The sequence below is a fragment of the Botryllus schlosseri genome, chromosome 1 (assembly GCF_051294905.1).
Source record: "Botryllus schlosseri isolate E-star chromosome 1, Bs_hap1, whole genome shotgun sequence".
NCBI classification, from domain to species: Eukaryota; Metazoa; Chordata; class Ascidiacea; order Stolidobranchia; family Styelidae; genus Botryllus; species Botryllus schlosseri.
In genome coordinates, this window is record NC_137236.1 from 21,859,353 (window position 1) to 21,874,535 (window position 15,183).

Below are 15,183 nucleotides of genomic sequence, written 5' to 3' on the forward strand. Positions count from 1 at the left end.
TTATAAAAAACTATACCCCTAAAAAACGCTGGGATATGTTGATGCAACAAATAAATGAGGTTGTCCTTTCATCTCTCAATTGCGGGATTTGGGCTGCAGACAAGACTCCGTCGCCTATAATTTCCTACGCGTCATCCGCATGAAATACATTCAATATTGTTTTTAATATGCCGATTGGATTTGAAGTTACTTATTTCTTCTCGGCTATCTAAGAAGACTATAGGAAGAACGTGATACGATATTATGATTAAGGCTATCTGGACAACGTATGCTTTCGTTGCTTGACATATCCCATAACGTATGTACCCGCCTCCAAGATGTGCGATGGATACTTCAATTGTCCCGATCTGACCGACGAATGCCTCTGCCCATCATCGAATCGTCCCGAGATCTGTGACCGACTTGAATGGGGTATGAGATGTGTAAGCTTTTTGCTTATATGGAACGAATATATATCACGCTCTTATCAAGGCGTGACGGACAACATTCAGCGTCCGGTGCCGTATCTTCAGTGCACGGAGTCGCATAACAAAATTAATGTCAGTATGGAAATCGCTTGCGATAACAAGTGAGTAGACTTGTTTCTCAAATATTACAAAATCCTATATACAATTACCAATTTCCTAAATGTAACGCAAGAAATGCCATGGCCTTCGGGCGGAACACTGAGTGTTGTCCTTCATTTTGTATACCTAAATGCCAATCAATTACACCTTCTATCTGCGAGATAGCGAAGCGGTATAATCCTGCAAAAGAACATGAAGAAAATTGGTCTGGTGTAAATGACCATAGTTGTCGACAAACACCATAAATACCACAAGCAAACAATTCTGCCTGAATTCATCGTAAAATGACTCCCCATTATTCACATATTGTGTAAGAGGATGGAAGTGGATTTGAATCACCGCTATCTGATATAATGTGATTCCAACGAATGACATACATCGAAATACAGCGTGAAATGCGGAGTCAGGTTTGGTGATATCATTGCTACCGATTCACTCTGCATTGGCATGCCAAATGACGGTTTGAACAACAAATATTCGCTCACCAGAAACAAAAATTGTACAACTCTGTACATAATCAGTCTGTACTGAGTTCGTTGGATGCGAGTGAGTCATAGAGTCTTTGTATGGTGTAGTTGAAGAGACTTTTTAGGGTACATAACTTTAATATACATCTTAATAATATAGTCATATCATAAATATATTAAAACCCGAAGCGTACTGTAGTTTGTAAATATTTTCTCTTGTAACAGAACAAGCTGTGGCTACTTTGTAAATGAGAAGAATTGTAAAGACATGAATAGTGAGAAAACCAGCATCCCGTCTCCTGACATATATACGCTATATATATAGGATGAAGGAAATGCGATCGTTGGAGATTTAGGAATTTCTGTTCATCATTATACCTTTTGTTTATAGGCCAATACCCTTTAATCACATACCAATCAGGGCATGCTAATTTTGACTCCGCTTAATTCGGACACTTTCCGTTCACATTTTACCGAATTAAGCGGGAAATCAATTTTTCGTTACATGTCCAATTGTCCATGCGTAAAGGCGGTCAACTCAAATGTGTCTAATATGATCGCTCTTGCATGTCCGTTATGTCTTGTTATGAGTTGATCTCACAAGTTTTTAATTTACGATACATTCCCATGCACTAAGAAACACGAAATATTGTAAATTGGTCCTCAAATCAATTCGTGTATGATAGCCCAAAATATTTCTTTTGCTTTCAGGTTATACATCAGCACACTGCCAAAGAGTACAAACTCGTGAGTATATATCAACTGTTATATGCGATGTGAGTGTTAGCAGGAGAAAAGTAGCAGCATTTGGAATGAAACAAATATTTAGAAACTAATAACCTTTTCTGTCTAGACTTTCTGGCTTATGATAATAGTAATCCAGTGCAATCTTATCGATAATAAACAAATTTGTTGATTCCTGATCGAATCCTGTAATACTTGATATAAAATCAAAAATAAAAGGCCAAGTGCTTGGCAATTTCTATAGGCCGAATCATAAATTTATAATACATACGTGCCCCTATTCCCGTCTCGAAATAAATATATGGAGATTGTTGTGCGATTGAAGCATGTTTCATATCACTATTGGCAACTTACACAATTCAAATACAACGGCATATACATAGTATGTTTTTCGTCATGCATAAATTACTTATTTGCACCGAGGAAATATTTTTACCTATTTGCTCTCTCTCATACAGCAGCACCTGTCTTGTGGTATGGTAAATTTCTCCAGCAATGCTTGTGGGGGACTGCCGACTAAGAGAGGCTAATTAAACATCAATATAAACATATTTGAACACAGCGCTAATGGATAAACCATATACGATTATACCAATATATGATTATACGTTCTTCTAAAACAGGGATCTCAAACTTTTTAGACACGTCCCCTTTATGAGAGTGAAAGATGTCACGTCCCACTTATCGTCATATCACAAAATGCAACCAGAATGCTAGCAAACATAACGGATAGTTTGGTGGTATGGAAGGTTATGTCTGTTGATGAGAGAATTCTCAAATATCGAATTCGGACTATACACAAAGCAATAGTTATAAATTGGAGGTAAATCGAGTAGAACACGAAACAAATTTTCAGCTGCCCGCAGCTTCGCGCCCCCTTACTCAGATGCTTTCACACCATTCCGCTGCTCTAAAACGATTTCGGCACAATCGAATCTACTTGAGGATCACACAATGAAAATGTTTGAGATAGTGTAATGGTGATGCGTCCGGCTTCTTGATCGGTACGTCGTGGGTTCGATCTCCGGCCGGGTCAGACCAAAGACTCGAAAACTGGTATCCGCAGCTATCCTGCTAGGCGCTCAGCATCCACGGATAGCATGGAGGAGAAAAAAGCGGGGGTGCTGACTAGATGACCTTACGGTCGTATCGCACCTCCGTCGCCAAAGCATCTCGGTGGTGCAGGCGAAAACGAATACCCCCTTCTCTCTCTCTCTCTCTCTCTCTCTCTCTCTCTCTCTCTCTCTCTCTGTAGTCGATTCAGGAAAGCGCGTTATTGAAATTTAAGAACGCCAAAATTAATTCGATGCTCGGAATACGAATTACAATCAAACTATAATTTCATTTTCTTTTCGTTTTCAGGGGAAAATTTTAGGTATGTATCTTGTCATTATGTTACCGATGACACGTCAGCCACTACATGCATCAGTGATAACTTACATTGCAAGATTCTTCAAAACAATTACATGTGAGTACACTCCGCCAATAACACCTGCGACCTGTCTGCTGACGTGGTTGCACAGAATGCACTCCGGTGGCCAATAGTGTTTATGAGGGGATATTTGTAAATATATATGAAGTCAGCTGTCCCTACGATTCAACGCATAAAATTCCTCAACCTATGTGTATTTATGAAGTAGATGCGATTGTCGCAACTTGCAATGTCGCTATCTCACCTTGTGTCCGAGTACTGCCCAGAGAAAGCAGAAAAAAACTGACGGGATAACGCACATGTTAAAAAATTGGTAATTCAATTGATTGTAATTTCTCACAGCATAAAATAATAAATGAAAAATACTTTTCGGAAAATGCATGCTAATTTCGTATTCGTCTTCAACAGTGTGTTAGTCATAGGCCTATTGATAAGGTACTGGATCGATATTGAAATGAGGGCTCCATTGTTTCTCGACTAATGAACGATTTTGAATAGGTTCAAAGAATTCCCCTCAAATTCCTCGCGTCGATGGATAGTCTGCGATGTTGGTAATTTTGCCAATGAGTTCAATTGCTACACATCGTAAGTACAGTAAAAGATTATATCACTATCTATAACTTCAATAAGAATGCTGATCGGACTTGAAATAACTGGGAATTTTGAAACTATTCAGGCCCTGGTGAATATCTTAGAAATAGAATACCAGATAACGTCAGTCTCTATATACTCTCAAAGTCTTAGTGGTGAAAATTAATTCTCTCCACGCTGATTTGTTGATAGTTGTTTTGTCATTTCAACACCTGATTCCGTGTAATCATAGACTATTTTAAAGAATTTAGACATCATGGTCATATAACCTAAGCAATCGTTATTGGCGCAGCTTTTCGGTAATAGTTACTGCGCTGGACTCTAAATGTGTTGAATAACGTACCGTTCAATTTATGTATGACATAGCCTTCACTGACTCTTCAGATACAGATGCATGCATATCCCATATGAGAACGTATCAACGGCACAATCCTGTACACGCCAGGTAAGTATGCAGTGTTGTGGATTTCCAGTGGCGGCTCGTGACAATATCGGGTGGTGGGGCAAGGGCTGCAAGCGACTTTTATCAAGATGACGTCACAATGGCGTTTTATAACGTAAACAAGTAACTTAATGATGGTACGGTAACATGAATTTCCCGGCAACAGTGATTTTAACGTATGTGCCACGAGAGGTCTGCTGGTGAGCTGTGACTTGAAGTGTGGTAACTGCGTAAACGGCGTACGGAACAAAGATTCAACACGGTTCATGTTCGCATTAGACCTGACTAATTATCTGCAGAAATGGAAATGACTATAACTCGAGAGATAGCGTAAGCCTAATTGGAAAGGTCAACGAATTCGGACAGATACGCAATTGTTATCTCATAGATTGGGCCTGTCCTATTGAATCCAAAACATCATTCTAAAGAACTAAGAATAGCAGCCTCGGAAATTTGGTCTCGGTAGTCGGTACAGCATAAGAGATTTTGGCCTTGAAACTGGAGACTGTAACACGACACATACGTTTTTATTACTGTCTTATAGGTCTGCTGCGAAATCGCCTTTGGAAAATATATTACCGAATAAATACGTGGATGAAAGCCTTAAACTTGGTACACTGTTACATGACATTATCGAGAAGTGGCCTCATGGCCCTTTTCGGTATGGTACACTGTCAAAATTAATGCGAACAGACCAACACCGAATTTTGCGTAAAATTTACTGAGGAATAGGCTGATCAAGTGATCAGCTGTTAGCCGCCATCGAAAACGAAATAACTATCGCGCTTGACAGGGGGTTGTAAGCAAATGGCTTGAAGGCCACAATTTCACGGTGAAATTGACATTGGAGAATATAATATCAAAGTAAATATTTGAATGCAAACTGAGAATGATATCATCATCTCTGTTAACGTTACCGCAGATACACCGGCTTTTGCGTGAAATCCGCAATGTGTTGTAGGCTAAAGGGTCAGATCGGAGCACATCTTTACCACACTCGACCTTGATAACGAAATTACTGCCCTAATTATTGAGTGTCAACCTTGAGACTTGGCACAGCGTTCGATACTAAAATCAAGACATACCGTGCAAAAGCTTATGACGGATCTAGGTAAGGAGCATCGTTAAAATCAATAGAGACCACTACCGGCTTTGCGTATAATCTGTTAGCGATAAATGACTATAGTCAGCTCTCACTCGAATTAGGAAGCCAAATTACCACTAACACAGTTCAGTGACAAACTTAAAACTTGGTACAGCGTTCGATACTAACATTAAGACTTTCCGTGCCAAATGTCATAACCGATCTCGGTATTGAACATCGTCAAAACCAATGGATACCAATACCGGCTTTTGAGTAAAATCTGTTTGCGATACATGACGGATCAGCACACACTCAACTTCGGAAACGGAATTACTACCCTAAACTTTAAGTAGAAACCCTGAAACTTGGGGCAGTGTTAAATACCACCATCACGACATGACAGAACAAGTTTCAAGAGTTTTCATGGTGTGAAACCCCATTAAAATCGACCTATACCAGCAAAGGTTGACTAAACGCAGATGACGGTAACAGAGTTCAGCTATAGATACGATTGTTACATCACACCTTGAGGGCACAGAGCTATCGTGCCCCGGTTGCTCGGTAATTTTATGAATAGGAGAGAGTAAATCACCGTTTCTTTATTGTACGCGGCTTTGAGAGAATAGACAGTGAAAGCTTGTTATGAGCGCTACCGGGGCAAGCCCCGGCTAGGCATTCGCAAAGCGAAAACACAGAAGAGAATTCGATTTTCGCAGAGACTTCGCTATATATGGGCATTTACAAGCGAAAGGACAAGAAGTATACGATTTTCGTTGTGATTTCGGTTTATATAGATAGGTGTGCGTCTATAAATGGTGAAGAATTGTTATTGAACAGAATTTTAGGTGGGGCAATGCCCCAGTTGCCCTATAGGACGAGCCGCCACTGTGGATTTCGGCAGAATATGTTTCTCCTGTCTAATCCCTGGTTAGGCTTTAATGATCCAGCTCCTTTGTTTTTGCTCGGCCGTTATACAGTGATACGAATACGCTGCAGTAGATATAAAAAATTGAATTGGCAAATCATAACTTCGAAAAGGCGAACATTTCGCAAAAATAAGATTTTTGTTCGGGAGAAATTACTCAAATTCGAAGTATGCACAGCTGAATTGTAACAGAAGTCCCTTTTTGTTGACATGGAAGTAGCTAGAAGTCATAATCATAATTTATTACTGGGGTAAGTTGAATTGAAATCTTATTTTAGGTTGTAGCTGGCAAAGAAACTATTTGCGATTGCACTTATTTCCGTTGTGACGATGAAATCGGGAAGCATATACAGACAAACGCGGTAAGATCTCGATATCCTATTACTGCGATTGTAATGCTGTAAAAAAGTATACCTGTCAGCAGTTCAGTGCGTAGCTGTACTTTACCTGATATATATGTATGCATGTGGGCACTACAAGAGTAATTGAATGCATCGTGTATCGTACAATGTGAGATTGAACTAAAATGCGAGTTTGAAACGATACTTCATGGTATTCAGGTGTGTGACGGGCATAAAGATTGTCCATCTGGAATAGATGAATGCCAGCCGGGCTGTATAGTGAGCGCGTTTTCCGACGAGACGTCATTAATTACAGACAAAGCGGTCCTGGTACTGGCGTGGTTTCTTAGTAAGTTACTACAATTTAAAACTTAGAACTTCCGTCGAAGCTTCTGCTGAGTTATCAAAGACACGGATAGTGACGATTTCTAACTTATCTATGTGCGTTGGTTCTAGCTGATTGTACTGAGCACTCAAACGGATATGTTTGTAGACTATATAGGCTACTTCCACTTCGTCTAATCAATTTTGTAACAGAATTTATGTACTATTTTGAATTCGGATTTCGTAAAGTAGAAGGCAGTTTTGAGATATGATAACAACAATTTTATGAGTTAAATTGTAATGTCAACTTGTAAAAAGAACCCTATGTATAACATTAACCGAATGTATAATATATTTATACAATAATCCCACTGTCGCAACGTAAATACTAATGTGCCCTTCGGATTGCAAAGCTGCCGACACAATCTCCATACGATTTATTGCATTGTAGTGTTGAGGTGACTTTTCCAGGTATATTCGCCATCGTAGGATGCATTTGGGTGACGGCAACAACGTTTCGTGATCTCGTGAAAGCTACCCGAAAAGCTGCTAATACATCACGTGGCAACATTAACAAATTACTTATCTTGAGTCTTTCTGTCTCTGACTTGATGGTCGCGGTATGGAGTCAAATACAAGTTATATGCATGAGTTGCGACATTACTGGCGAAGAATATTACAGATCTACACTATTTCTATCTGCATCAAGGCCGTTCAGGTGGAAGGCAGCTACTGTTCAGTCGATATTGAATGGAGAACCAGCAAGGCTTGTTCAATGTTGGGGGCTCTCTTGGTGATCGGATCCGAGCAATCCGTTCTAACGATGGTTTTGATTACGATATATCGTTTGCACGCTGTCATAAGGTATGGATAGCATGGATGGACTACAGCAGATGTCTGCTGGCATATTGACAAGCGGATAAGCGGATCATATATAAACAACGTCTGTAACGGCCGAAATAAGCTCTCTAATATGTAGGTACGAAGCAACCAGATGATTTTGACTTGGTCAAATTGATTGTGAAACCTGTCACTGAAGCTAGGTTTTTGAAATAACCATGAATACCTAATAATGCAAACTACACGTTGATGAATATTTGAAATATCAATCAAATTTTGTCAAAAATAATCACGTCGGGCCTGCGGTTAAGTGTTATTTTCCTTTCTCGCAGACCGCTTGAGCTTGAGCTTGAATGTAGCAGGCTGGGCGAAATTTGAAACCCGTTTTGTGGGCCCCAGTCCATTCAAAATTGCCTCTTCTTCGCTGGCCGTACAAATTCTGTCTGATCGCTGCAGCTGCAAGTTGAACAATGCACACCCTGACCAACATCAGTTACGTCAGTAGTCACAAATCAAAAGTTTCAGTTATTGAGATATTCACATCGAACTTTTAAGTCCTCGATGTCGCCGCATTAAGTATTCGAAATTGCCATTAAAAGTCAAGTTCACTGCTACACGGTCACATCACCGCGCTTGCCTATACGTTGGTAATGTTTTCAGGCCGCTTTCGAAACCGGAATGTCAAAAGGCAATCATGGTTGTTGCGATTTCATGGCTAATCTCAATCCTGTTCGGGTTGATACCGTTAATACCTTCCAGCGAAGATTACTTCTTGAAATTTGTATCGTAAGTGAATTCATTTCTAATTTTGCGTTATAACACAGTGGTCGGCAACCGCAGCTTTGGTTCGTGAAGAGTTCACTACTAGTCCGCGAAAATTTATATACTTTTGAAAGTTAAGTGAAGTTTAGGAATTATTGTAGTCAAGCTTACTTAATAAAAATTTTAAACTTACCAAGTTGATATCTTTATTCAAAGCATGTGTGTTAGAGGCATAGTCAGGATTGTATCCTAGCTCTTCTTTCCGAAGTCAACATGTAGACTTCATAAATATTTCTTGACGTAATCACACAATAACAATTAGCTACACGCTGAGATCTTCAACCGCTAAAATTATTTTCACCCTATTATATGAAAACCAGATTAATTTAATCATCGTGCATTGGAAAACTCTCAGCCAGTAATAAAAAAACGGATCATGTGTGAGAAAAACGTGCTTTGGGCCAATATCAAAATTTAGAAAGTGCTAAACTTGCTATACTCACTTAAATAAAGTAAATCACCGCAAATTGTATCATACATTGCATAGCGGATTCCGCTACGGACATTTTGTTTTTGAAACCATATGTATGCCGAAGTCGCGTTTGGGACCAATATGACGAGATCTTCTGCTGTGTTGTGATACGATCGATCACCGCGTTGTTAACTTTGCACCTCAAATTAAATGAAGAACAAATAGTGTATGAGCTGTGATAAGTTTGAATGTTGCACATTTGTGTTTCAAGGGAGACCAAAGCGTAAAAAATCATTTTGGGTGTTAGCCCGCAGACCAAAAAAAGCTGCCGACTCCTGTTATAAGATATTATAAACTAATGTAAAACGAGCGAAAGAGATTACAGGAGACGGGAATATGACATGCGACATACAAATAATGACGTATTCCCTCGCTTAGATTCTTTGGTTAAGTATATACACTGTCTATAGGCCATCGATTGGACCACAGAATCTTTGGTCATTGAGAACTGACCAGTCATTCTGTGTTCCTACATCGAACTCAATGATAAATAATATTATCATCGTTGCGGATTGGATGAATGCGTGTCGACATTGTTGGCGTTCAATGCCATAGGCAATGACTTGGATGAGATTAATCCGACTCCCGACAGTCATTATCGTAAATGTCAAATTTGGTTGCGACACCCCACACCTCCAAGTGACCGGCTTCATGGCCTAATGGAGAAGGCGTCTGATTCCGGATCAGAAGATTGAGGGTTCGAGTCCCTTCGGAGTCGTTTTATGTCGTACGCTTCAAAACGCTTTCGCGCATTTAATAAATCAGTAGATTGTGGGTTCGAGTCCCTTCGGAGTCGCTGGAATATCGTAGGTTTTGTAATACTTTCGCGCATTGAATAAATCAACGGAAGCAATGAAGAAAAGCCTTTCAAGTCGCATCCATAACCTTTTAACACTATCTAGAAGGTCACTCTCAGAAACCACAAACATCACATAGGCTACTACAGCATCGTTAGTTATAGCCACCGCGTGAGCGAGCACCGAGCATCTTTAGATGGCTTTCTCTCGCACTTTGATGAATGACTAAATGTAGATTGGTTACACTAGGGTTGCATTTAAAACAAACGGTGTTTTGAACAAAGGCTTTTAAAAAAATGTGGGTTTTCAAGTTGTAAAATTACGCCATAATTGTGTAAATATTTTCGCGCAAAAACATGTTGTACGAGTCTACGGACAATTACTATCCGATATAGCCGACGCATATCGATATGGGATGGTTGGAACGCGCAAAATAGTCGATTCAACTGCAATAGTACACATATTTCGTCAAAGAAGCTATCTTTACCCTATATTTTCAATTGCCAATATAAGCCACTATGACCCCACAATTGAATATTCCTGACGTCATGGCTCTAAAAACAATAAAAAAGATGTTTTAAACTAGGACCTTGTGTAATACATGTGTGTTTTAAATTGATTTTTGTTTTAAATACAACCCTAGGTTACACATTACACAAGAATCGTGCATTTACGCATCAGCGAAATCCCATAACTGGATCACAGAATTTGTAACAAATTCATGGACGATAATTTCGTTCACATGGATATCCCGTCTGTGAATTTGTATAGGCGATAATGCTACAAAGGAGATTATTGCTAAATAAATATACATAAATTTGCTGTTACTAATGATTTTGATGTAACAGAAAATGGGCGTAGGGTAATTATGGCTTACAAACCTAATTGCCCTCTAAATTTGAACTGTTGGTTTTTATAGTTTAGCTTCATGCTTGTTTGTTATTCTGTAACAAGCTCTTTTGCGGAACAAAACTTAACAATTGCCAATTTCTATTCATATTTATTGCAAGCACATTGACTTACCGTCAACGGGGTAAATCACAAATAAATGCGCAATTAGACATTCTTAATTAAAGCAGAAATCATTACCATGAGAAATAGATTTGCCCCATACAGAGTCTGTCGCAAAGCTTGAAGTGAATCTATGTCGCTTTTTGTATTCGTTTTTGCTGCAATTAATGATATATGCGTTATGCAGCCTGCTGCAATTGCTATTTTATCATATTTTCGTCCTGGCTGCGCCGCTCACCTAACTCTGCGTGATTCAGGTTGAAATTACAATGCTTATTATTCTTAATCCTGAATTTAAGGTTCAATGACACCGTGATCTTCAAAACAAAGCTCAATCAAACCGACAGAGATCGTGTCAATAATTGGCTTGGATTGTTGAACAACAGTACAAACCATAAAGATGCTGACAGGTAACGAATAACGAGACATGTGAATTAAAAATGACGGATTACTATGATAGCTGGCTTGATTTTATAGCGGTACGGAATGGAATAAACTGAGAACCCTCATAGCTCGAATGAATCCTGATATAAGGGTCGTGCACGAATTTGGATATTATTCAAGTCACACGGTCTGCTTTCCGACGTTGTTCCCTGACCGAGAAGACAAATCATTTATGTACTCGCTTGTTCTGCTGCTGATCAACTTCCTGGCGTTTGTCTTCATGGTCGCGTGCTACATCGTATTATGCAGGTAATATTGCAACTCGAAGCTACTATAACCACAATAACCATAGCCAGCATAACGCTACGGTTAAAATATTTTGGGATCAGGAAACGAGGGCACATTTTAAAAATCACAAAAGTTAGTATGGTGTTCCTGTATAACAAAAAGTGATAGGTATTGATTCCATAAGGTTTCAAAGATATGCGAAATGGATAATGTCCAGCAAGGTTTCCGGTGGATAACGTGAACTCAGACACCACGTTACTAAATGTCCCTCATAGCGCTACAACTGAAACGAACAGTTATGCTACAGGTCTGAGCACAACGATTCGACTAGGTCAAGTATTTTACCGATTACCAAATCATATCTCATACGAGTATAATTTATTCCGTAAAAGACGCGTCTTCCTGAAAGTATTCAAACCAGCATCGGAGCAATGATGTCAGGGACGACTGCGAGCGCAATTAGCTGCTCAAAGCATCCTGAAATTTCGGAAAATATTCCCCATGGGCCTACCCCAACTTATGAACGCCTACCCATCGAGACACAACCCGCAATAACAGTATATTATATTCATCAGTTTTCATATTGGCAGAGTGTTTGCTGGCTGTAATTTGGTGTGACCGTGCTTCACAATGGAGCTGAATGTAACTCGACTATATGGTAGCATATCTATTGCGAACCGGTCACGCGAAAACAGCTCGGTGCTCATCAACCTTACCTTACATGCGAGGTGGTCACTGGACACTTAATACTTCTACTTTTCGACTTCAACTTTCTACTTCTACTTTCGACCACTCCTCCTCTTCATTTCCGTGTCAGAAGGCTTCGAAGAGAAAGTAAACCCACAGCAAGACCATAATTGAATATACGACACCTGCGTTATTGGCCACTGACACTGAATATATCTGCATTCTGGATATTCGTCAAAATTCTAAAATCATGTCTTCGGCCACAGAAGCGCTGGTAATAAGTCAGTCTTGGAATCGGAAAATGCGCGCGAAAAAAGGAAGAAACAGAGTGCTGCAATACACCGCAAACTCACCAGGGTTCTCGCAACCGATTTCCTGTGCTGGATGCCAGTCTGCGTGATGGGTTTCGTGAAGTTAGCAGGTACAACGGAAGCGGATGATTTCAATATCAATCGCCATAGCCAGTAGATGACATATTTGCTTCTCACCACGAACTTGTATCAATTCCCTAATCAAACTCAGGCTGTGCATTTTATATCTCTGATAAGCTACAACAGATTTTTGTAACTTGCCGCCCGTACGAAGTATACGTTGTACGGCCCGCTAAGAAGTGCCAATTCTAAACTATGTGTAGCCTGCTCAGTAGATATATAATTTTGCTTGATCTGGTTAGATGCGGTATAATTGCATTGGACTATTTTAACATCGATTTGTCAACATGAACGTGAAATTTGTTTTTCGCTTCAGTTGATTTGCCTGCAGTTATTTACGATTGCAACACGCGGTCAGATATCAAATTAAATCGAAAATTCTCGCTATCGTCGTACATATTTTAAAAGCCTATTTTGGCGGGTATATAATATTCATAATCGTACTCAGCGGCTCTACCATCTCCCCCTCTCAAGACATACCATTTTAAATGCGATGTATTAAACAAATAGGACGCCGTCGTGTAGTTATGGCGTGCTGGCGTCGGAATACACCAACCGCACTAAAACTCCATTTATAAGTCCTGATTTTTGATGCCCCGACTTGACTCGAGTCACTGTCGTGAAATAACTTGACTTAACCCGAGTCAAAATCTATATTTAATCGAGTGACTTGCGACTCACAAGCAATGACTCGATCCCTACGCTGAGGACATTAGTCAATGTTGAGCTTCAAGTGCAGGCATAAATAGTCACTAAAATTGTCAACTAAGTTCCAAGAAGAATAAGCGAATTTCATAGAATGTTTGTTGTTCAAGTTACTTCAAATAGAAACGGAAAATGAAGTTCGAAAAAATCACTCAAGCGTCCTACGAATATATAGATTGCAGATTTATATTGGGACGAGTGTTAGTCTAATATATTCAACACCACTTTAATATTTAACATGTGTTTCATAATTCCAGGGATTGATATTCCGAATGACGTTTATCTACCAACCGGATTGCTCATCCTCCCCATCAACAGCGTTCTTAATCCCTTCCTATACTCCAATCTTCCTGACGTGATATCTAACCATGGACGGGGGTGTGTGGTCTGGATGACGGAATCATTCCGCAGATGGAGACATAGAGGTTAGAACGCCCTGGACTATGACAATTTGTCGATAATATCGTATATTGGTACATTACCTTGGCTGTTTTCAGAAACAACATCGACACATGTCCAAGAGGCACAAATCAATGTGAACCGATGAAAGAAAGAATTTGGGATTTGAGACTTGAATATTTTTGATCATGCTGAAGTTGAAGTTGAAGTTGTACTGTGCAACCAAGAATTAAGTGAGGAAAAGATGTCGAGCATAAGCGGATCCTACACTTTACAGCTGGATCCGCCTAAACCAGAGTCCATCAGCAGTGTTGGGATGACTCGAGTCATGACTTGACTCGAGTCAGACTCGAGTCACCTTTTTCGCATGACTTGACTTGACTCGAGTCACTCTGCTAAAATGACTCGACTTGACTTGACTCGGCGTATCAGAAATGTGGATTGACTCGTGACTCGGAGCAAAATTCACGAGTCAATTTCAAGTCATCAAGTAATCGGTGTCGATAAAAATCACTGTATCTTGCATATGTTCAGATTGTTCGCAAAACGCTTGCGTAACCCGTGAGAGCGACCAATCATTCAATGACCGTGCGTTTCACTGAGCTTCGATTGTTCTCTTAGAAATAAATTAACCGCGCACGAGGTGATCGAAGCTTACAGCTTACGTTGTCGTAACTCCAGTAGTAAAGTAATAGAATAGAAAAATGTATATTTCTGTTCTCTGTTCTTACCTCAACCAAACCTCTTGTTTTATTGAAATCGAAGTCGAATATTGTTTATATAGTCCTCAAACATTGGCGCAGGCTCGAATGGTATCATATCTATTTGTAAATAGATAATGTATTGCATCTTATCAATTCGTTTCTCTATTCTCTATTTTGGCTGGTAACTATATAAACTGAGGCTATGTAATTACGTAGTTTCTCTTCTACGTATATGTGTGCGATACAGCGCCTTCTTGCATGCATATTGCATATTTAACTCTATATTCGTTAATCGTTTCGGAATCACTGACCACTCAAACTGTATTTCAGACAGCTAGCAAACTGCAATGACGTAATATTGCCTAATATAAACTTCGAAAAGGCAACTTGACTTGAAATGTGACTTGACTCGTGACTTGACTTGACTTGACTTGACTCGAGTCACCTCATAAAATGGAGTGACTTGACTTGACTCGAGTCATCTTTGAAAATTGATTGACTTGACTTGAAAATGTGCAATGACTCGAAATGACTCGTGACTCGAAGGTAGTGACTTGATCCCAACACTGTCCATCAGACAAAGAAACCAGTCATCCATCAACAAAACAGAAACCGTGCGATGAAAGAGCTAAATTAATGTAACAATGCTATACATCAGTGGTAATTGCTTTCATAATCGATGATGTTGAGGACCGCGAAATAACCGCGCATAATACGATGCACCCGG

At 39.6% G+C, this 15,183-nt stretch overlaps 1 protein-coding gene and 1 non-coding gene across 3 annotated transcripts in view; both read left to right on the forward strand.

The window, feature by feature from the left end:
- The window catches only part of LOC145433969 (uncharacterized), a 28,470-nt gene extending 13,628 nt beyond the window's left edge, over positions 1–14,842 (forward strand). The window contains exons 7-23 of one of the 2 annotated variants that reach the window (XM_080311238.1): positions 253–411; positions 472–568; positions 1,259–1,308; positions 1,745–1,780; positions 3,140–3,245; positions 3,708–3,794; positions 4,185–4,245; positions 6,530–6,613; positions 6,812–6,941; positions 7,388–7,536; positions 7,599–7,780; positions 8,417–8,542; positions 11,158–11,268; positions 11,336–11,551; positions 12,484–12,638; positions 13,611–13,778; positions 13,851–14,842. In XM_080311238.1, coding sequence (XP_080167364.1) covers positions 253–411; positions 472–568; positions 1,259–1,308; positions 1,745–1,780; positions 3,140–3,245; positions 3,708–3,794; positions 4,185–4,245; positions 6,530–6,613; positions 6,812–6,941; positions 7,388–7,536; positions 7,599–7,780; positions 8,417–8,542; positions 11,158–11,268; positions 11,336–11,551; positions 12,484–12,638; positions 13,611–13,778; positions 13,851–13,900 — 1,967 coding nt within the window. In that variant the 3' untranslated portion in view covers positions 13,901–14,842. Of the gene's footprint in view, positions 1–252; positions 569–1,258; positions 1,309–1,744; positions 1,781–3,139; positions 3,246–3,707; positions 3,795–4,184; positions 4,246–6,529; positions 6,614–6,811; positions 6,942–7,387; positions 7,537–7,598; positions 7,781–8,416; positions 8,543–11,157; positions 11,269–11,335; positions 11,552–12,483; positions 12,639–13,610; positions 13,779–13,850 lie in introns of both variants that reach the window. The other variant, XM_080311230.1, reaches the window with a different exon arrangement.
- Positions 9,696–9,768, forward strand: Trnar-ccg (transfer RNA arginine (anticodon CCG)). The gene has a single exon. It is a non-coding gene; the product is annotated as a tRNA-Arg (tRNA).
- Positions 14,843–15,183: the final 341 nt, after the last annotated feature.